This window comes from Apodemus sylvaticus, chromosome 14, assembly GCF_947179515.1.
Source record: "Apodemus sylvaticus chromosome 14, mApoSyl1.1, whole genome shotgun sequence".
NCBI lineage: Eukaryota > Metazoa > Chordata > Mammalia > Rodentia > Muridae > Apodemus > Apodemus sylvaticus.
Window position 1 is genome coordinate 58,988,885 of NC_067485.1, and position 22,581 is coordinate 59,011,465.

The 22,581-nt window shown below is 39.2% G+C and overlaps 2 protein-coding genes across 10 annotated transcripts in view; one reads left to right on the forward strand and one right to left on the reverse strand.

The window, feature by feature from the left end:
* Mastl (microtubule associated serine/threonine kinase like) overlaps positions 1-2,920 on the forward strand; it is a 36,889-nt gene extending 33,969 nt beyond the window's left edge. For both annotated transcript variants that reach the window (XM_052156974.1, XM_052156975.1), the window contains exon 12: positions 930-2,920. In XM_052156974.1, the coding sequence (XP_052012934.1) occupies positions 930-1,087 (158 nt within the window). In that variant the 3' untranslated portion in view covers positions 1,088-2,920. The remainder of the gene's footprint in view (positions 1-929) is intronic.
* Positions 2,921-4,691: 1,771 nt separating this feature from the next.
* Acbd5 (acyl-CoA binding domain containing 5) overlaps positions 4,692-22,581 on the reverse strand; it is a 44,921-nt gene continuing 27,031 nt past the window's right edge. For 3 of the 8 annotated variants that reach the window (XM_052156985.1, XM_052156977.1, XM_052156981.1), the window contains 5 exons: positions 21,596-21,824; positions 17,171-17,373; positions 13,560-13,601; positions 13,093-13,202; positions 4,692-6,708 (listed from right to left, as the gene is read on the reverse strand). In XM_052156985.1, coding sequence (XP_052012945.1) covers positions 6,696-6,708; positions 13,093-13,202; positions 13,560-13,601; positions 17,171-17,373; positions 21,596-21,824 — 597 coding nt within the window. In that variant the 3' untranslated portion in view covers positions 4,692-6,695. Of the gene's footprint in view, positions 6,709-13,088; positions 13,203-13,559; positions 13,602-17,170; positions 17,374-21,595; positions 21,825-22,581 lie in introns of those variants that run through there. The other 5 variants (XM_052156980.1, XM_052156984.1, XM_052156979.1 and 2 more) reach the window with 3 other exon arrangements.

Below are 22,581 nucleotides of genomic sequence, written 5' to 3' on the forward strand. Positions count from 1 at the left end.
CCTGCAGTGGACACTTGCACAGAATGTGCCGGGCCTTGGGCTCAGTCACCAGCACTGCAAAGAAGAAATGGTCAAAGATCCAAGAAAGGGATGCTTATTTTAGCAACTAAATATCAGTGTATCCAGCCAGTGAACATGTTTTCTGTTTAGTAGGTAGAAGTAATAAAACATAAAGAGAACCCAGGCATGATGGCAGGCAGTTTGAAGCCAACCTCAAAAGGTCTACATAGAGACTATTCTAAGACAGGAAGGACTGCATACTTTGTCTCAAAATAAAACAAAAAAATGAAGAGTGCGACATCTTATAAACACAGGTGTACTGTGATGGAAATATCCTAGATATATAGTGCTGGCTTCTAAATTCTAAAGATGTAGTCAGTGGAATCAAGTCAGTCAGTCAGACATGGAGAGAATGTGTGAAAAATGTCATCGAAGACCAGAATCAAGCTCTACATGCTAGTCCGTGCCTGTAAAGCCAGCACTTGAGAGGCTAAGAAAATTGTAAAAAACATTCAGCCTGAGCTACACAGGGAATTCCAGACTACAGTGTGAAACCTTATTTCAAACACATAAACAAAAAGACAAAGCAAAAGGGCAGTAAATTAAAATATACAGTGAATCGTCATCCATGTATGTGGAATGTGCGTGAAGAAAGATGACGTTTAGAAAGCAGAGTGAGAGGCAAACATCATCCTTAAGTTATAGGGCAACAGAGGGTGCTTAGAGATTGCCATGGTGTGACAAGTGGTGTGCAAAGGGACAATAAAGTACATAGCTTACTAGGGAGACTCATTAAACAAATACCACTGAGTGGCATAATAAAGCAGGATACATCTAAGATACTCTCTTTTTAATTCCTGAGAGCAGAGCTTAAGTAATGGTATCATATTCTGATTTTGGTTTTTTTTTTTATATATTTCCCTCTTAAGAGCTAAAACAGCATCCTCTCTTCGGTGAAGTGGACTGGGAAAATCTGCAGCATCAGACTATGCCTTTCGTACCCCAACCAGACGACGAAACAGATACATCCTATTTTGAAGCCAGGAATAATGCTCAACATCTGACCATATCTGGGTTCAGTCTGTAGCACATGCATGTCATTTTTATCTAACTTGTGATATAGAATTAAGTTTTACAATAATATGCTATTTAATACTAGATTGGTCTAAATGGGATAAAAGTCATTCTTTTACCTAGACTAAACAGCTTTTAATTACTAAGTACAACAGCTTTTACAGAGTTAAAATACTATAAGAAATATAATCACTAATTAATCTTTACTTTTGAACTGTATATAAACCATAGTAGCTTTTTTCATCTTATTTATTCACTGCACTTTATGAAGAGCAAAGTATCAATAAACTAAAACACTACCACTCTAAATGAGGGAATGAGCCTTAAGCTTATCTGTGTCTGCTGATTTTAGTTCTCTTCACTATCAAGCAAAAGAAATGACCATTTTATTTAAATTTAATTTATTTGCACATGGTTACATGTAAAGCTGTTCTTGGGACCGTCATATGAGACAAGCATGACTGAAAATCATGTGAGCTAGACATGATGGTGGAAGTCCCCATATTCAGGAGCAGATGCAACACAGGTGTGACTGCAATTTAAAGACTAAGGCCAGCCAGGACTATAGTCCACAGCAGTATGTCTCTGCAGGGTGTGGACAGTCAAAAGAACTAAGGTTCGAGCTCTCCTTAAGGATGGAGTCTCACTGTCTTGAATGCCCTTGGTGTTTCCCTCTACAACTCCTGCTTCTTTAAATGGGTAGTGGAAAGGTTGGACCTGATCCGTTAAGTAATTTTAATAGCTTGTTCACTTTTCATATAAAAATGTAAACATTATATCATATTGTTTCAAACACCATGTGAGACAAATATTAATCATTACTCTTGCTTAAAAAATGTAACTGTAACTAATGATTTCAGTATCGTTCTTTTCAAAGAATATGTACTAAGACTCAGCTCATAAGTCTTAAAACTAGTTGAAACTTTCAGTATGTCCCTAGAAGAGCAACATTAAGATTTACATGTATCATGGGTAAGGTTTTACTAATACCTTTTTGCATACTGGCCTTAGTGCTTTCATTACCGCCTAGTCACAGCTTAGAGAGAATGTAGTTTGCAAAGATACATAATCATTGCTGGGTATTGAATCCTTACTGTGCTTATTTTAGTAAAGACTACTTGTTCCAGTTACCTTTTCTACTAAAAATATTCAAAATATTTACAACTTCATTTACTATGACTCACTATCAGATAACAGCATAATTCTACAGTCTATTTACTCTATCCTCTTAGAGTGTTTTCAAGTAGTAGAAAGAAAAACGCCTTTGGAATCAAAAAATGGCTAAATGGCTGTGCTGCCAAACTGAGATGATGTGGGTAGGTCAGACTCGAGCCCTGAGATGCTGGAGGCTGGAGGTAGCAAATGCTCAGTGTCCAAAGGACCCTGTGCTCAGTCCCCACTAACACACAAATATTAATCACCTTGTAGAATTAGAATAAGCAGAGCCATATTAAGAAACGAGCCTGGGGTTTAAGAGTCCTGGTCTATGATATGAGCGCCCTGGACCCCAGCTGTGGGGATTGTTAAAAATGAGTCTGCAGAAGCAAGCCCCTAGCTGGCTTCTTAAATCAAATCATTGGACAATTGGTTATAGTAAAATCAAATTCTGCTGTGGATTATTGAGGAGTCCTGGCCTGCCTGGGGCTACATGAATATAGCACTGAAATAGTCAGAAAACTATGTAAATAGATGTCTGAATACAGAGGGAAACAATGTGCTATATGTAGTACACAGAAGAAGGATGGGAAGACACTATGGTTTTGGGTTTTTTTTTTTTGTAAAATGTTTTTTTCTACTTTCCCTGTTTTCACAGAGTGAATCATAAAGTTTGCACATTTATGTATCATTTTGTCTGTACAGAATGTGATTTTTACAAAAAAGTTATTTCTCCTTTCAATATTATTTAATCTACGTTCCAGCAGTGTTGTTTCTTTGATTGGGTGACTAAGACTGCTTCCTCCCCCCCAACCCCAATAGGCTCAGGTTTGAATACTTGGTCCCTGGTTTGGGAAGGATTAGGAGTGTCACAGGAGATGAGCTTGAAGTCTCAAAAGACTCAAGGCTCTTAGTTTTTCAACACAGGGTTTCTTTGTGTAACCCCGGTTGTCCTATAGAAGAGATTGCCTGTCTCTGAGTCTAGAGTGCTGAGAATGATGTGTTCACCACCCCTGCCTGACAAGTTTTTTTGTTTGTTAAGGTGCATTGGTGTTTTGCCTGCATGTGTGTACTTGTGAAGATGTCAGGACTCCTGGAGCTAGAGACAATGGTGAGCTGCCTTGTGGATGCTGGGAACTGAATCCAGGGCCCCTGGAGGAACAGCCAGTGCTCTTAACCACTGAGTCATCTCAACAGCCCCAAATTGTTTTTTTTAATAAGTTGCCTTGGTCATGTTGTCTTAATCATAGCAATAGAAAAGTAATTAATATATATTATGTACATATTCAGGTGACTTAATGGTGTATTCATGAATGAGTAAGTAAAACATACTAGAGGTAAAACAAAAACTACGGCCAGCAAGTGCTTCAGCAGGTAAACTCACCTGCCACCAATCCCAATCACCTGAGTTCAGACTCCAGGAATCACACTGTGGGAGGAAAGGACTGCAAGTTGTTTTTTGACCTCTATACATGTGTTGTGACATGGGCACACACACACACAAACACTAAAACCTAAAACATTACTACATAGGACTTATTTCTCTTTGTTTTGATTTTGGCTTTTGGTTTTTTGAGACAGGATTTCTCTGTATAGCCCTGGCTCATATAAACTGGAACTCACTCTGTAGACCAGGCTGGCCTCAAACTCAAAAATCTGCCTGCCTCTGCCTCCCAAGTGCTGGGATCACAGGCAGGTCATCACCTCATATTCTGCCGCCAGATAAAGCACTGTTGTTTAATGGTATTTACTGGGAATAAATACTTTATCATCTACATTTACACCTGCCAAAACACTTTGTTAAAGAAAATCCAAAACAATAGGATAAACAATCTTGGTTGTTCCCCACAGAAATCAGCTCATCTGAAGAAACAAGAATGTCCCCCCCCCCCCCCAACATGCCTCTTTCGTATAAGCAGTATTTGGGCTAAAGGCAATTTGAAATAGCAAACACCAGGAAATCATCTCTGACCTTTTGTATATGGGTAGGTATAAATTCTCCTTCACTGGAGACAACTCTAGCACGAGTCAAGAGACAGCACCTTACTCTACACCTTTACATTCTCAGCTTCACATCTGATAAAACTTAAAATGACTCTCTTCAGTCCTTTGGAGATTGAGGCAAGAGGACTGCTTCAAGTCTGGAGCCAGTCTAAGCCACATAGTAAAACCCTGCCTCTTTTTTTTTTTTTAACTGTATTACCAATATCCTTGATGACAAGTGAGTTAAATATCAGATGACAAATGAGTTAAACTGCATTCATTTCTGCATCTTTTATCAAATTATATATAATAATATGCCTTTATTTATTCTCACTTCTTATCTTTTTGCATGGTACTGGGAATGAAGCTCAGGAGTCACATTTGGGAGAGTTGCAGCTCTGCCTGCCATTAAGATGACTATATATGAACTCCTACTGTTTGTTCTCACTTTAGCTTTGTACACAATCAATACAGTAAACTTTTCATTTCTCATTAACCTTTTATTTTTTAACTTAGTTTTACAATAAACAGAAAAGCTGATCATTAAAAAAATACCATAGCTGTCAATTTTTAAAATAAGGTTCATGTTTTAAAGCATTACCACTATATCCTGTAATTACATCCTTTATGTACAAGAAGTGTGTGCAAAGTGCTTTCAAACTATAAAGTAATTCTGATATATAAGATACAAATGGTTGCCCTTAGAAGTTAGTTACACTTGACTACTTGCAATGAATCACAACTGATTACATCTTTGATTTGCATTCTATTTATATAAGAAAAAAGCCACCACTTTATCATACCAACTTCTTTTGTAATTTAAAACAAAAACTCCACAGGTCTAAAGTTTTCTGTAATAATTCAGTTATTTGTTTTTTTTTTCTTCCTTCTAAAAAGTAGAAGATAGATTTGAGGTTTTTTTAATCATAAGCAAAAGCCAGTAGATCATTTTAGGCAGATCAATTAAGTTGTGATACACAATTTTAAAATAAAGTTACAGTTTTAAAAAATTTGTAAAGTCTAAGACAAGCAAATTATGTTCTCAAACTTTTTTTTCCTTCCAAAGAACAACCCTATATTCTGGAGATGGATTCTTTTCCTCTTACTGAAAATATTCAATACCTAGTGCTAATGCCCCCAACATCATACAAATCAAGAACAAATTAAAATGTTTTATTCTCTAAAGTTGGCCATGGTGGTACATGCGTATGGTCCCAGAAACTGAAAAGAAGGGAGAGAGGAACATCTGGTATTCAAGGTTTGTCTGTAGCTACACAGAGAACTGGAGGCATGAGCTACCAAGACTGTCTCAAAAGGAAAAGCAGAAAACGATTTGTTATTCAGATTTAAATTAAATCTTCAAAGCATAAAGTATATTACCCAGCACAGGCTTGGGAAAGTACACAAGATTATTTTTCAAATACAGTCTTCCAGGATTTAAATTAATCTTCCTTTTGTTCTAATGGCTAGAAGGAGCTTGTTTCCATTAGCGAGGCATTCCTTCATCATGTGGACATAGCGACCTGTAGACTGAAAGTACTTGTGATACCTGTGAAGTACACCCCAAAGGAAAACTGAGGCACTAAGGTTAAGAATCCAGACTGTCATTTACCACTTGCAGAAAAAAGGATTTTCACGCTTCTGTTACCTTAGTAAAAACAGTATAAATAAGTTTTCATTTTATTGCAAAGCACCCTATGAAGCAGACAGTAGATAGATATCCTCACTTAAAAGAAAAATGGTTAAAAAGGATTAAATGTGCATGGTTGAATTAAAGTCTGATTAGCCATCTCTAGAGTTGGAATACACGTTTAGACCTACATTAGGCCTAGTCTTCACCATTTCCATCAAGTTAAGTCTGTTCAATGAATCATTTGTAAACAGTAAGCACAGTACAAGGGCGAAGATTTTGTGAGTTCCCCTGAGCAAGCCAGGGAAATCAAGCCACTAAATTAAAGCCCAGTCTTCTGTGCAAACCACAAAGAATACAGAGGATTCCTCCATCAGTTTTCTGCTACCTAGCTGACAGTTCAGTGCCTGATACAAAATTGATTTAACCTCATTTAAAGGCCACTCTTGTTTTTGCATTCTTTCTTGTGTTTAATTTAGAAAAACTGTATAAATTTTATTTCATAATTGGAACTATGCCTTAGAAATACAGCTTATAATTCTTATGGGAGAAAATTAGGTGATTGTTACTGAACAATAATTAATAACTTAATCCTTCAAGCTCAAAAAGAGTAAATCTATGGATGCTACTTAAAATCTAGTTGAGATTGATTTTTCAAGTATCAGCAATATTAGTATTTAAAATGTTACCATTTGTGTAGTGCAAAGTATATTTATGTATATAAACCAAACTACTGGACAAAAGAGAAATGTAATCATCAAAACTGAGATTTTCTTGTGAATTCCACTTCATTTCCAGTCCATCTCGTAGGTCATCCAGGCCCAGCAGGCTTCTTGAGTAAAAGGCCATTTCTTCAATTTGGTTTTCTTTAAAAAGAAAGTAAAACCCAATTTCCTGTGAGTATAACTGTAACCCGAATATGAAGCACATTCACACCAAAGAGTTTTATGGATAAAACACAGCATTCAAATTCAAAATAAAACTGTAAAACTACAGATGATCTTTATAAGGTTACTTCATGTGACTTAACTTGGTAGGAAAGATGTAATTGCAGGCAGTCAAATTATCAAATTTATTTATTCATTTACTGCTGGTGCAGGTCTAAGCCTAGGGCTTTGCATGTGCTAAGTGTATGCTGTATACAAACCTATAATAGCCCTCAAGCAGTTTCTAATAAATAATTTCAACTTATATCTCTCCTTTTACCTTCTAATTTTCATACTTTTCAACTGGCTGGTAAATAGTTAATACTTAGGGGACTTAATAATTTTTATGAAAATATGAAACAGCTTAAATAGAAAATATGAAAACAGACTTATTTTCATGTACTGAATCAGGGATTCAGAGACTAAATAAAGCAGGTTCCTAGCTCAGTTCAGTGATGGGGGGGGGGGGGGGGGGGGGGCAACATACACCTCAAAGCAGGATCCACTGCTGGAAAGAATATATAGCAGATACACGATGCCTAGACAGCTGGAATTCTCATCATGGATCTATTCCTCACCTGGACATACTCATGCAGCTCATTGGCAAAATAACTATTTATTTTTAGTTATGTGATAAAGGGGAGTGGGCATGTGCACATGATTTTTCCATAGAAGCTAGAAAAGTCAACAGACACCCCCCCCCCCGCCCCGGAGTTTGGGAGCGTTGTGACACACCAACATGGGTACTGGGAACCCAACTAGGGTCCTCCAGTATAATGGTATATGCTTTTAATAGCTGAGCCATCTCTCCAAGGTGTAATACCTCAAACAGTCAGATCATTCCTTAATTTCTGTAGAAAACCATATATATATATATTTCCTTGGCATGAGTGACATTTTAAATAATCAGATTTTAAGCAACAGAGGTTTTCTACATCAGGAACAAAATGCCCATGTTAGAAGAAAATTGAAATGCCTGACAAAGACATGTGGGTGATTCTGAAGAAAACTGCTTGTAAAGGTGTGGCAGAAATGTTATCTGTGGCTACTGGATACCCCAACAGTTCCCCACACTTATCAAGGATCGCATGATGTAGACTGCTGCACAAGGTCCTTTCGCAGAGCAGCAAGCAAGTTAGTCCCCGGACTCCCAAGCTTCCAAAGTGCAAATGAATAGCAATCAAGATTTCCAAAACTTCAGAGTGTTCAAGTTTTTAATGGAGTCTGTTCAATAATATTTTTATTTCCCTAGCAGAGGCTAAGCAAGATCCCTAGGAACTATGTTAAACAGGAAATCTATAGATGTTGCTCTTTACATCACATACAAGAACTGCATGACACTCTTTTACCTCTGAATTTATACTCTCTACCAAAATAAGCAAAGCAGCAGATCACAATACAAGACCTAGACACCTTTCTTTCATAGACTCTTTTCCAAACTGTAGTAGTCACTATTTAACTAAAAGATTAAAAATTACCAGATTAAACCCCTGCTATACCGCAGGCCACGCTTGCCCGAAAACCAGTCGGCTGCCCCCACACACATACCTCGTTTCTGTCCCCCAGACCCAATCCCCCAGTCTTGTCCCTAGCACTGCAATAGAATACAAGCTGCCACCTTCCCTCACCCCTCTCCACGTCTCCTGTGGGTCCCCAGACCTTCCCTTCCTAACCTCTCTCTCCTGACTTGTCACTTTGTCCCAGATGCCAACTCCAGCGGGCACACCCTGCTAACCCAAGGGCGGGCAGCTCCTCCCAGGGCAAAAACTAGGCTGAAGGCAGAGCCATACCTCTCCTAAAGCTGAGATCCAATCCCCCAAATCTCATCCAAAGCTGAGGCTAGAAGTCTGCCTTGGTCTCCCTTTCCTCTCTGACCTCATCCCCAATAGATCACAGATTTTTTTTCAACCTTCCTTCCCCCAACTCATCCCATTTACAAAAGCTCCAAATGAGCAGGCTTTCCCTGCGAACACACCAGGGGAACAGGCTGTGGAAATATGCAGTGTACAGCCATTACTGTCTGCAAACCCACAAAGGAAATAAAAACAAAGGGCAAAAGAGCCATCTAATAAGACAAATCCAGAAATCAGCACCTAGACCTCTTTCCTAAACCCAAATGCCAGCGCAAAACAAAATCCAACAACAGCCAAATCAATGTCTCCACTACAGCCCAGCTATCCTTCCACAGCAGGCCCAAAATCTTCAACAGAGGTGAAGCACAAGAAAAAGTCCTTAAAACCTACTGTGTGAAAATGATAGAGATCCTTAAAGAATCCTAGGAAAACACACACAAATTGAAGGAAATCAATAAATCCCTTAAGGAAATCAATAAATCCCTTAAAGCCAAGAAAATACAGTTGAAGGAAATGAATGTAACTATTGAAGACCCGAAAACAGAATTAGAAGCAATAAAGAAAATACAAACTGAGGGAATTCTGGAAACGAAAAATTTAAGAATTCAAACAGGACCTTCAGAGGCAAGCTTCACCAACAGAATAGAAGAGAGAATCTCGGGCGTTGAAGATACTATAGAAGAAATGGATACATCAAACTGGAGCTAACATGTTATAAACCAAATGGACCTAACAGATATTTACAGATCATTCCACCCAAACACAAAAGAACCTCACAGTCCCTCACCTAACTCCCTCCAAAACTAACCACATACTCAGACATAAAACAAGTCTCAACAGATAGAAGAAAAATTAATTGAAATAACTCCATGTTTTCTATCAGATTAAAGCTGGATATCAGCAATAAAAACAACAGAAAGCTAACAAACTCATTGAAACTGAACAACTTTCTACACTATGACTGGTCTACAAGGGGAAAAAGTCAATATAATGATTCCCAATGATTCTGCTATTCTAATAGTTCAGTGCCTTATATAGTCATCATCAGAGAGGCTTCCCTCCCTCTGGCAGCAGATTGGCATAGATGCAAAGACTCATAGCCAGACATAATTCAGAAAGTCTATGTTAGAGGTCTCTATCAACCCCTCTCAGAGCTCAAGGACTGCTGTGGAAGAAGAGCAGAAGGCAGAAAAACCATAAGAGCTACAGAAGATAGGGGTCACCAGGAGAAAAAACGCCCTATGAATCGACTAAGCAACGGGAGCTCACAGGCTGAAGCAGCGAGCACAGGGTCTACACGGGCCCTCCGGTGCTTTCACAACTATGGGACTCCTAACTGAGGATGAGTGGGTCTCTGACTCTTGTGCCTGCTTTAGAGACTCTTCCTCCTGTTGAGTTGCCACGTCAACTTCAATATGATCGTTTTTGGCTTCACTTATTGTATTTTATTTTGCCCTGTTTGGTTATTATCTCTTAGAAGCCTGTTTTTTCCAAAGAGAGGCAAAAAGGAAGCGGATCTGTAAGGGAGGGAAGGTTGAGAGGAAATGGGAGGATTAGAAGGAGGGGAAACTATAATCAAGATATAATGAAAAATGAATCTATTTTCAATAAATAAAAATTAGGAAAAGATGCCAGGTTAAGGTACTAAATCCCCTTAAGGAAATAAACCTCATTTCCTTATCAAACTTGGCTCTGCCTGCCTCCCAGATCATCTGCCACATAGATACGCAAACTGTGTCTAAACACACCTCACTGAAACATACTGTACTGAACAATCTGCATTGGAAAGGTAGCTTAACATGAAAAACTCAGTAATAAGGCAGAAAACTTTATTATTGTTTCTCTATCTCTGAACAACTAAAGGGACACTTAGAAGAAATAGTAAGCCTCCTTTACTAGACTTCTGCTAGCAGTGATGTACTAAGGCAAATGAATTACTGAATTACTCCAATTCTCAAAGGAGTCTGGTGGTACAGGCCTATAATCCCAGCACTTGGGATTATAGGCAGAATATTACTGCAAGTTCAAAGCTAGCCTGCACTCACGCCAGCCTAGACTATGACTGAAACTCAAACTCAAAAAATAAAGAACATGAAGAAATAAACAAAAAGTCCAATTTTCTATAACTACTAAAACTATTTTTCTTCCTTATGTAACTGTCTACACTGGCACTCCTGTTCCCCGTGTCCACCCAACAAGTGCTGAGATTATAGCATGGGTTACCATGCCTGGATATGTCACTTGTTTCTTAACCCTTCACTATGGGATAAGCTACTTCAATCATAAAAAAAAAATTATTATTGTTCTATGTCAAACTTCTCAACCAGTTACAGTTTCTATATTTTCTGTATATGTGTATGCATGTGTTTAGAGGGGCGCTGCATGTGTGTATGCCGGTTGAATATAGCAGCCATAGGTCAACTTCAGGTGTCAGTTTTAGAGTACTGGTTCTCTCAACCTTCCCAATGCTGTGGCAGATTGAGAACTGCTGTGTTAGTGGCTAGCCAGGTTTAGAACACTGGTTCTCAACCTGTGGGTCGAAACGCCTTTGAGGTTCAACCAACCCTCACAGGGGTCACCCAAGTCCACTGGAAACACAGATATTTACATTAAGATTTTTTTCTTTTTTTTCTTTTTTTCTTTTCTTTTTTTTTTTTTTTTTGTTTTTTTTTTTTTTGTTTTTTTGGATTTGGTTTTTTTTTCGAGACAGGGTTTCTCTGTGTAGCCCTGGCTGTCCTGGAACTCACTCTGTAGACCAGGCTGGCCTCAAACTCAAGAGATCCGCCTGCCTCTGCCTCGTGCTGGGATTACAGGCGTGAGCCACCACCGCCCGGCTACATTAAGATTTTTAACAGCAGCAAAAGTACAGTTATGAAGTAGCAACAAAAATAATGTTAAGGTTGGGAGGAATTGTATTAAAGGGTCACGGCATTAGGAGAATTGAGAACCATTATTTGAAAAGGGGACAGTGATACTAAGTGAGGTAACCCAGACTCAAAAGGTGAATCATGGTATGCACTCACTAATAAGTGGATATTAACCTAGAAAACTGGAATACCCAAAACATAATCCACACATCAAATGAGGTACAAGAAGAAAGGAGGAGTGGCCCCTGGTTCTGGAAAGACTCAGTGAAACAGTATTCAGCAAAACCAGAATGGGGAAGTGGGAAGGGGTGGGTGGGAGGACAGGGGAAGAGAAGGGGGCTTACGGGACTTTCGGGGAGTGGGGGGGCTAGAAAAGGGAAATCATTTGAAATGTAAATAAATTATATCGAATAAAAAAAAAAAAAAAGAACCGCATGACAGCAAAAAAGTAAAAAAAAAAAAAAAAAAAAAAAAAAAAGAAAGAAAGAAAAGGGGACAGTGAAACTCAAGTAGGCCAGGCTGGCTGGCCCCTGATGGGCCTGTATCGGCCTCCTTAGCACGGGTATTACAAGCATGTGCAGCCATGCCCAGCTGTTCTTACTGTCTTACTGAAAATTGAACTGCTGCTTGCTGTGCACTGAGCTATCTCGATAGCCCTAACTGCTGCCTTTCTACAAAAGAAACATGAAAAGAAGTTTTGGGGGGCTAGAAGGTAGACTGTTCACCTACTATGAGTCCCTAGGGCCCTGTACCTAATATACCCCAAATAAAATATTAAAAATAAAAAGTGGGGTTGAACAGGGTAAGGTGGTTCATGTCTTTAATCCCAGCACTGAGGCAGCAGAAGCAGGTGGATCTCTGTGAGTTCGAGGCTGGTCTATTCCAAGACAGCCAGGGCCGTTACATGGAGAAACCCTGTCTCAGAAAACCAAAAAAAAAAAAAAAAAAAAAAGGAAAAACAGAGAAAAAACTTACATAAAATACTAAAATACATGAGTACTGTAGAAGTAATTCCAGTTAGTGTCTGTATCTTCAAAGAGCACACATATGAAGAGATTATAAAGGGACAGATGCCACCAAGACACTGACTGCTGCTTCTGAAATTCTATTAAAGCTATTTCTAAATAAACAGCCTTTAAAAGCAAGATATATTCATTAGTCATAAAACTTTAAAAGCAGCCAGGCAGTGGTGGCGCACACCTTTAATCCCAGCACTTGGAAGGCAGAGACAGATGGATTTCTGAGTTTGAGGCCAGCCTGGTCTACATAGAGTGAGTTCCAGGACAGCCAGGGCTACACAGAGAAACCCTGTCTTGAAAAACCAAAAAAAAAAAAAAAAAAAAAAAAATTAAAAGCATATAGTCAAGTTACATAAATTAGAAGTGTTACAAATCTATAACATATTTGAGTAATATTGTTTTATCGTTTACAAGTACCTAGAAATGCACAGATATCTTTTCCAAGGTAGTTTTGGTGTCAGGATCAGCAGATATTCACAATGACAATGCATCTATGAAATGGACCTTTAATTACCACTGCAAATTATGTCTATGATAAGTTATAAGACTGCATGCACTATTTCAAATAGAAAATTAGAGTATTACCTTCTCCTTCTTTGATAATACAAATGCACCAACCACTGAGCAATAAAAGGCCATACAATAGCAAAAGCTAATGCACCAGGGGACATCTCAAAGGGCCACCAAGATGGTCTCTGAGAAAATAAAATAAGCATTTATCTCTTAAATACCACATGGAGAAACTTGAAGACATTCTTAATATATAATTCAAAAAAATAAAACTAATAACAAACATCTCCTGTGATAAATCATTCTATGCTCAGTAAGCAGACTTCTAAGACTTAAGTAAACACATGCAATTTTTTTCATTATAGAAAATAAGTTTATTACAGAATAAAGTAAAACACTCTCGGGAAAAATGAGCAAAAGCCAAAGGGGCCACACCTACAAATGTATGTCTAGCTTCAATACTCTAAAGGAGAGATTTCATGTTTAATGACTTAAGGATCTCATAAAATGTAAATGTCTTATAATTTATTTAAAACTCTTACCTGTGAGTAGGGCTGATTACTTGTCTGCAAAGATAATTTCGCCTTGAAATACAAACAAAAAGTAAAAGCTTTGACAGAATGAAAAAAATGTGTAATTTTGGATTTTTTTGTGTCTATTTTAAGAAAGGGTCTCTTACCCAGGCTGGCCCTACAACTCCCACTATAACTCAATGTGAACTTCTAATCATCACTGCTCCCCTGTGCTATTCCATACTCCACACTCACACACACACACACACACACACACCACACACCACACCACACACACACACACACACACACACACCACACGCACCACACACACCACACACCACACACCACACCACACACACACACACACACACACACACCACACACACACACGCACCACACACACCACACACACACACACACACCACACACCACACACACACACACACACACACACACACACACACACACACACGCACCACACACACCACACACACACACACACACACACACACACACACACACACCACACGCACCACACACACCACACACCACACCACACACACACACACACACACACACACACACGCACCACACACCACACACACACACACACACACACACACACACACACACACACACACACCACACACACCACACACCACACACACACACACACACACACACACACACACATGCACACACACCCCTGATTTATGCAGTATTGGTAATCAAACCCTAAGATTTCAGGCATGCTAAGCAAACAAGCACTCTACCAGCTAAGCTACAGCCACATTCCCATACAATGTTTTTCTAGTTCCAATCTTTAAAATAAGAAAAAAAATTGTTTTCTTGTTCTTTCATTTTGTGTTAAATTTTGATTACACTAAAGCCTACACTGTGGGGCTTGGATGAACAACAGGGTGGCTCGTGTCTGTACTTAGTGTGAGAGAGGTGGAGGCAGGGAGGATCAGAAGTGCACGTTCAGTTACACTAGGAATTGTAAGGCCAGTGTGGTCCCTATACCTGGGAGGTACGCAAATAACTTATATTGTTTATATACTTTAAATTATATGAAATTATAAAAATAAAACTTCAAATAAATGTTCAACATATAGTTCAACTGGTAAAGTTCTTACTTTAAAATATACAAATCACTTGTATTTAATCCCCTGAACCACATAAACCAAGAACTGGACCACCTGTAATCCCTGAGCTCAGAAGACAAAGACTGGAGGATCAGATATTTAAGGTGATCCTTGACTACAGGAGGTCATCAGGGGATACATGAGACACTATTTCTAAATTCTTTTTTGAAATTATTTATTTAATCTTTCTACAATTTCATTTTTATGTGTATATAATTTCATATATTTAAAGTATTTTTATCTAAATTCCTCTTTTAATCTTATCAGCTTTTTAACTTTGCTTAATCTGCTTTCCATACAAACTATCAATTTGTAAGCATGTTTGAGAATTGCCACTATAAAATTAACCAAATGACTATAAACAACACCCATGCTGCCTGAGAACCCACAATATGTACTATGAGAAACGAACTATATTCCATATCACTATGAGATATAATCTAAATTAAGCGAAAAAATTTCAACTAATTTAGGAAATTGAGATTTCAATTTAGCTCATTTCAAAGACATTTAGCTCATTTCTCTTAGATTATATATTAAAAACATTATTCCACTTTCTCCATTTCCTATAATTAAGAATGATCAGTGATATCATTTAAGAGAAGACACTGGCTCTAGGACAGCTGGCTAGCTTTCATACCCCCAGCATACGCTATACCAGTCACTGAGGGAGAAAAGACATCAAGCCTGGACTCTGCATACACAATGCTATCATGACAGGAAGAAGTAACCTCTGGTGCAATAGTGGCATAACTGCCGAGAGGTAACCAAACACTTCCTAAATCTATTTGAGGCCTGTTACACAGGAAGCTAATTATATCTGCTACTATAAGCCTGGCCAAAAGCCCACAGCTGGGAAGGTCACAGACCTAGGGAGGAACATAGTACTATTGTTTTACTAAATGGACATATCCAAATGACTTCTAAGTATTTGTTTTGTACATAGATTGGTGCTAGTCCTAATCTTAGCTCTATAGTGAGGTACAGATGCTCATAACTGCTCAAAGTATTGAGAATAATTCAACCCAAATGGCACATCTATATCAAAGGGTTATCTATATCTTAAGGGTTTCTTTGAGTAAAAGAATGCAAGAGGATACAGAATAATACTATGAACCGCTGTCCTCAAGACTGGACTATTGTACTCATGAGCTCATAGCAACAGCAACAATGGTTGTTACATGCTAAATGCCTGGATAAGATTAAGCCAGCCAAAATTCTAGCATGAATGGGAGAGGTGCTGATGGATCCCCACTTTACAGATTGCTGCTTGGAGGACTCACTCTTTGAGGATGTGGTGAATAGTAAGTATTCACATTTTGGTGATGGCTTCCCGCCTTGTGCATACAGACAGCACTAATTGGATTCAGTAGCTATTTTTAAAAAGAAAGAAAGACATGGTGGCGCTGAAGAAGCACAGGCAGGAAGATCACAAATTTAAGGACAACCTGGGCTACAGCTTAAGGCATAGTGGGAAATGCCTTTAATCCCAGCACTTGGGAGACAGAGGCAGGTGCACCTGTATGAGTTCCACATGGCCTACAGAGTTAGTTCAAGGACAGCCAAAGCTACACAAATAAATTCTGTCTCAAAAACCACCCCCTCCAAAAAAAGAAAAAAGAAAAATGTTGGGGGCCTGAGAGATGGCTCAGTGCTTAAGAGCACTTTCTACTCTTCCAGAGGCACTGAGTTCAGTTTCTGGCAACTATATCAGGTTTATTCATTAGAAAAATAGCAATTTGTATAAGAAAAATTGCAACAACCTAGGATGTCTGTGATTTTCTTGAACTTTTGTAAGTGACAAAATACAGTGTCTTTTTCTTTTTTGTGGTCTACGATTTGGACCCAGGGCCTGGAATATGCTAGGAAAACACTGTAACAATAAGCTACACCCTCAGTCCCATGGTTCAGTTTTCCCTTTTATTGAAAATAGATTCTTTTCTAACATATATCTTAATTACAGTTTCCCCTCCCTCCACTCCTCCCAGCTCCATTCCACCACCCCTCCCTTCAGATCCACTCCCTTTATGTTTCATTACAAGAGAACAGGCTTCTAAGGAACAATAATAAAATATAACAAAATACAAGACAAAGCAAAACAATTATATCAGAATTGGAGCAGACAAAAAGAAGAAAAAGAGAAGACAGAAGACTCAGAGACTCACTCTGATTTTGCACTCTCAGGAATCTCAAGGTTTAACATCCTTGTATCTTAGTCCTCTGGAATGCTCAACCTCACACTCGAAAAGTGTTTCTATTGGAAATGGCACCCACCCATCTTTTAGGCTAGTCTCTTCTTAAACAATATGCTCAAAACTAGTTGATTTTATTGTTAACAAAAATTTTTTAAATTTATGTTAACTTGTAAAACTGTGTATTTGTGCAAATCTGAATATAAACATGTATTTATACAAATCTCATGGAGACAGATTTTACACTGCTGTATAGAATCAAAAAACAGAAAATAACAGTGTGATAAACTCAATAGCTTACCTGCGAAGCGGTTAGTGTTTCCAGTTTGTGAAGTCTCTGAAGGACATTCTGCATGTCCTCCTGCAATCTCAGGAGCACAAGAGCGATCTGCTCGTTGAGGCCGCCTCTGGACCCTCGGTCTGAGCCCCAGCGTTCTCCATCACCTCCACTTCCTGCTTGCCGACCCTTGGTCCCTTCACTCAAATGTGGTATTCTATGCCCTACTTTAAGAGAATAAAATAAGTTAGCTAAAAATAAAGGTTTCTTTTTCAAATATAGTCTATTATTCACTTTCCTTGTTAATTCCTTGATATGTAAATAAACCTACAAATTAAAAGCAATAAAGAAGTACATAAAATCAACCATTATCATTAAAGAAATCGCTATGTAAACCTTTATTCTCTATTAGGGGAATACTGTACATAATTTACTAATATATGACCATGTCTATACAATTCAAAAGGAAGACACATGTTCAGAGTACATGTTTTTAAAAACCTCTTTACTGTGGCTGGAGAGATGGCGCAGCAGCTAAAGTACTTGCTGCTCTTGCCGAGGACCTGGGTTTAGTTCCCAGCACCTGCATGGTAGCATAAAACCACTTATAATTCCAGTTCCAGGGACCTGACACTCTCTTCTGAACTCTGTGGGTACCAGCCATGCACATGGCACACTAGACATACAGACAAAATATTCATACATGCAAAATAAACCTTTTTTCCAAATGTAAATGCTCATTACTGCAATTTGAACTAATTTAAACTAAAAAAGCTTTAGCTGTTTTTTTAAAGTATTAAAAGTTATATTAAATAACAAAACTTTCCTTCTTGGTTTCAACATATTGTAAGCACACAAAAGGGATTTCTAATTATAAACTGCATACTCCTTCTACATACTAAAATATTTAACTACTAAGATTTTCCTATATTACCACTTATTTTTTTATATTCACTGACTTAAAATTTGACTTTATCCCTCATGATTATGTACTATTTAAATCATATTACAAACATTTATCTCCATCATTGACTCATACTCCAAAAACATTTATACAGTGACATAAATTCCTTAATAGAAACAATGAAGTAATTGACTTGACCATTCTGCATACCTGACTAGAAATTATAAATTTTTGCTAATACAAAAACCAGGTGCAGTGAGTGGTGCATGCTTGTAACCCTAGCACTGGGAAGACAGATGCAGGAACAGAGAAGTTCAAGGTCATCCTGCACTACATAAAGAGGCCAAGGCTAGTCTGGGATACATGAGACCCTGCCAGAAAAAAATAGCAGAAAACAAATATTTGAAGACTGGGTGTGGAGTCTGGAGAAGTAGCTCAGGGGTTAAGAGCACTGTCTGAACTTCCACAGGTCCTGAGTTCATGTTGGCTCGGAAGCATCCCCAATGGATCTGATGCTCTCCTCTGGAATGCAGGTGTACATGCAGATAGAGCACTCACAAACAAAATAAATAAATCTTAAAAAAAAAAAAAAAAAAAAAGACTGGATGTGGTAGTGCACTCATTTAATCCCAGCACTCAGGAGTCAAAGGCAGGCAGATTTCTCTGAGTTCAAGGGCAATCTAGGCTAGCCCTGTCTCAAAAAATGAAAACCAACCAAAAGAACCAAAAGCAAAAAACCCTACAATTATTTTAAAATTGTGTGTGTGTGTGTGTGTGTGTGTGTGTGTGTGACTATAGATGTAATGTGTGTGTGCCATGGCACATGTGAAAGTCCTAGGACAACTGTCAGAAATCACTTTTTCCATCCACTGTGGCTTCCAGGGACTGAACCATCAGGTGTATGAAGCAAGAAATTTTACCATTTCTCAGGTTTCAAACCAAATTTTTGCTAATACAAGTAATATTGCAATGAATGTCTTGTATACTAATCCATCTCAAAATTTTTGTTGACTCCTGTGTTAGTTACTTTCCTGGTTGCTGAACAAAGTACCTAATCAAAGCAACTTAAGAAAGTTTTAACAAAAAAAGGAAGGAAGGAAGGAAGGAAGGAAGGAAGGAAGGAAGGAAGGAAGGAAGGAAGGAAGGAAGGAAGGAAGGAAAAAAAAGAGAGAAAGAGAGGGGGTGGTTTATGGATTTAGCTCAGTGGTAGAGCACTTGCCTAGCAAGTGCAAGGGCCTGGGTTCAGTCCTCAGCTCAGCTCCAGGGAAGGAAGGGAGAGGGAGGGAGGGAAGAGAGGAGGGAGGAGGAGGTGGGAGGAGGGGAGGGGGGAAAGAGGGGGAAGGGGAGAGAAAGGGGAAGAGGAGAGGAGGGGAAGGGGGAAAAAAGGGGGAGGGGGAGAAAGGGGAAGGGGGAGAGGGAGCGAAGGACAGACTGACTGAAGGGTAGGTTTTATCTGGGCCTCCATCAGGGCAGGCCTGGCACAGCAACAGGAGCATGGGACTCCGGGTCCCAGTGGATCTGAAGTTGGGAGGCAGAGCCATGAACACCAGTGATCTTCTCAGTTCCTCCTTTCTGCTGAAAGTCCTCCTAGATCAATTAACCTACCAGACATTCCTCATAAGCCTGCCCAGTAACTGACTCTTAGGTGACTCTAAATCCTTTCAGGTTGACAACCAATCATTAAGCATCAACTGTCTTTAGTACAGATTTAAGGATTGTAATATACTACTACTGAATCAAAATATTTTAAATTTGTCAAGGTTCTTAGTATTGCCAATTTATTTTTCAGAAGGCTAATGAGATGTTTATGTTGTTCCTCTTGTCCTTTATGTGTTCTCTCTCTCTCTCTCTCTCTCTCTCTCTCTCTCTCTCTCTCTCTCTCTCTCTCTCTCTCTCTCTGTGTGTGTGTGTGTGTGTGTGTGTGTGTGTGTGTATGAGAGAGAGAGAGAGAGAGAATGTTTATGTCCGTGCAGATGTCTACAGCAGTTCTGAATCCTCTGATATGGGTGTTGGGAACTGAACCCAGGTCCTTTGCAAAAGTAACAAAGACTCTTCATCCCAAGCCGTCTCTCAGCCCCTGAAGGACAGTCTATTTTTAAACAGGCTTTGTGTTAGATGACTTTGCCCAAGAGCAGGCTGACAAAAGTGTTCTGAGTATAGTGGAGACAGTTAGGCTATATGAATATTTAGCTCATAATACAATTTAAAAAGGATGTATTAGGCTATAACCCTATTGAAATTTGAGAAGTATCCATACTTTTTTCAAATGCTTATTTCTCAATCCTTCTTTTTAATAAATCTTTTTATTTTTTCTAAAGATTTATTTATTGTATGAATATGAGTACACTGTAGCTGTACTGATGGTTGTGAGCCATCATGTACTTGCTGGGAATTTGAATTCAGGACCTCTGCTCGTTCTGATCAGCCCCACTCGCTCTGGCTTAAAGATTTATTTATTGTTATATGTAAGAGCACTGTAGCTGTCTTCAGACAGCACCAGAAGAGGGTGTCAGATTTCATTATGGATGGTTGTGAGCCACTATGTGGTTGCTGGGATTTGAACTGAGGACTTTTGGAAGAGCAGTCAGTGCTCTTAACCGCTGAGCCATCTCTCCTTTCCTTCTACTTCAATAGCAGGGACTGAACTCAAGCTATGACTGAGCTATACCTCTTGTTCTATACTACAATTCTAAATTCTATATATTTATGTCCTCTCTCGCTCATCTTCAGTATCTTCATTTCTTACCAGACATACCTACAACAAATGCATGTACCTTTTTCTCATTCATATCTACTCTACTTCCCAATCATGTCACTATTCCTTTTTAATTCTTTTCACATTTATTTATTTAGTGTCCGCTGTGTCAGAGGGAATGTTCATGCCAAGGCATGCATTAGAGGTCAGAGGATAACTTAATGGACGTCAGGTAGATCCCCTTCGGTCCAGGGATCAAGCCTAAGTCTACAGGGTAGGAGCAAGCACACTTAGCGCTGACTGTCTTGCCAGCCGCATTGCTCTTGTCAATGTTTCAGTTGCAGTGTTCCTTCATGCTTACTAGTTGATTTATAAGAGAAGATGAGAGACTCAGACTGACTTTTCACAGGGAAAACACAGGGACTTTTACACAGTAGCAGCACAGTTAGAGTACCCAGTGACTGCTCAGAAGGAAAGGTAAATCCTTACAAATACTCCAGAACGGGCTGCCAGGGTGGCTCAGCACTCAAGGACACCTACTGCCCAGGCTCACGACCTGGCTTTGATTCATGGGAGCCACATGATGGAGAAGACTGACTCCTCTGACAACTTGTCCTCTGAATTCCACGTGCGTGCCATTGCATATATAGTGTGTACACATACACAGACACACACACTCTCTCTCTCTCTCTCACACACACACACACACACAGAATGTTCTTTTAGAAAACAGGGCACAAAAGATTAAAAACACTGCACTGTCACACCGAAGTAAAGGATCACAAGTCCCAGGCCATGTCTGGGCCTAGACAATGAGACTGTCAGGCATCAAGGAAGGAGGACTACACACCTCTCCCTCTCCTGACACTGGAGAAGTCCTCGCTCTCGCCGCCTCTCTTCTCTCGGGGCGGTGCTCCACCGCCACTTCTGCCATCTTCCCCTCCGTGTGTCACTTCGCCGCTCCCCCTGACTGCTACCATCTGCACGTCCCCAGTGCTGCTGCTTCCAGGGGACTGTGGAGCATCTTCACAAAACCCAGAGCATTCCAAGTGCTGAGGAAGACCACCACCTAAGGAACACTGAAAGTGTCCATTGTTTGACATAAAGCTGTCTAAAGACTACAAATTCAAAATGACAGTTAAAACTTAAAAATATAAATGACAAGCCAACAATTTCATAGTAATGTAAGTACTGTTTTTCTAAAAGGATCCTTTCATGTTCCTGCTGAAAATATTTCTCTGTTTAAAAAATTCTTCAATTTATATGCAGCTTCCCAGACAGGAAATAATAGAGATAGGAATTTCCTTCTCAAGCAAAGGGACCTTGCTTACCAGCTTAGTAAGGAGTTAGAAGAGATTACCGCTCCATTGTCTGCGGAGATTCATGAGAAACAATATGCAGTACAGACTTCAGAAGCCAATCAAATTGGTACCTAACCCTTACTAGAGCTGAGTGCGACTATGGTCAGAAAAGGCTTCAACTGAGAACGAATGAGTAAGGCCAAGTGTGGTAGTGAATGCGTTTTAAACCCCAGTGCTCAGAAGCAGAAGCAGGCAGATCTCTGTGAATTAGAGGACAGCCTGGTCTACAGTCAGTCACTAATGCAAAAGCAAAAAGAACAAATGAGCATAAGCTAAATCAAAGGTTTCATAACAACAGATGTCCAGCAATGTAGTTGGATTGAAGATGATTTGGAAACTTGAGCATGGAGAGCAGGAGGAGAGCTCTGCAGACTAGATGGTTTGGTGATGTACTATGACAGATACAGAAGATGAGACTTTAGAACAGAAAAAGAAAATGGTTCGGATACAAGCAAGTGACAACTGAAGCCATAGG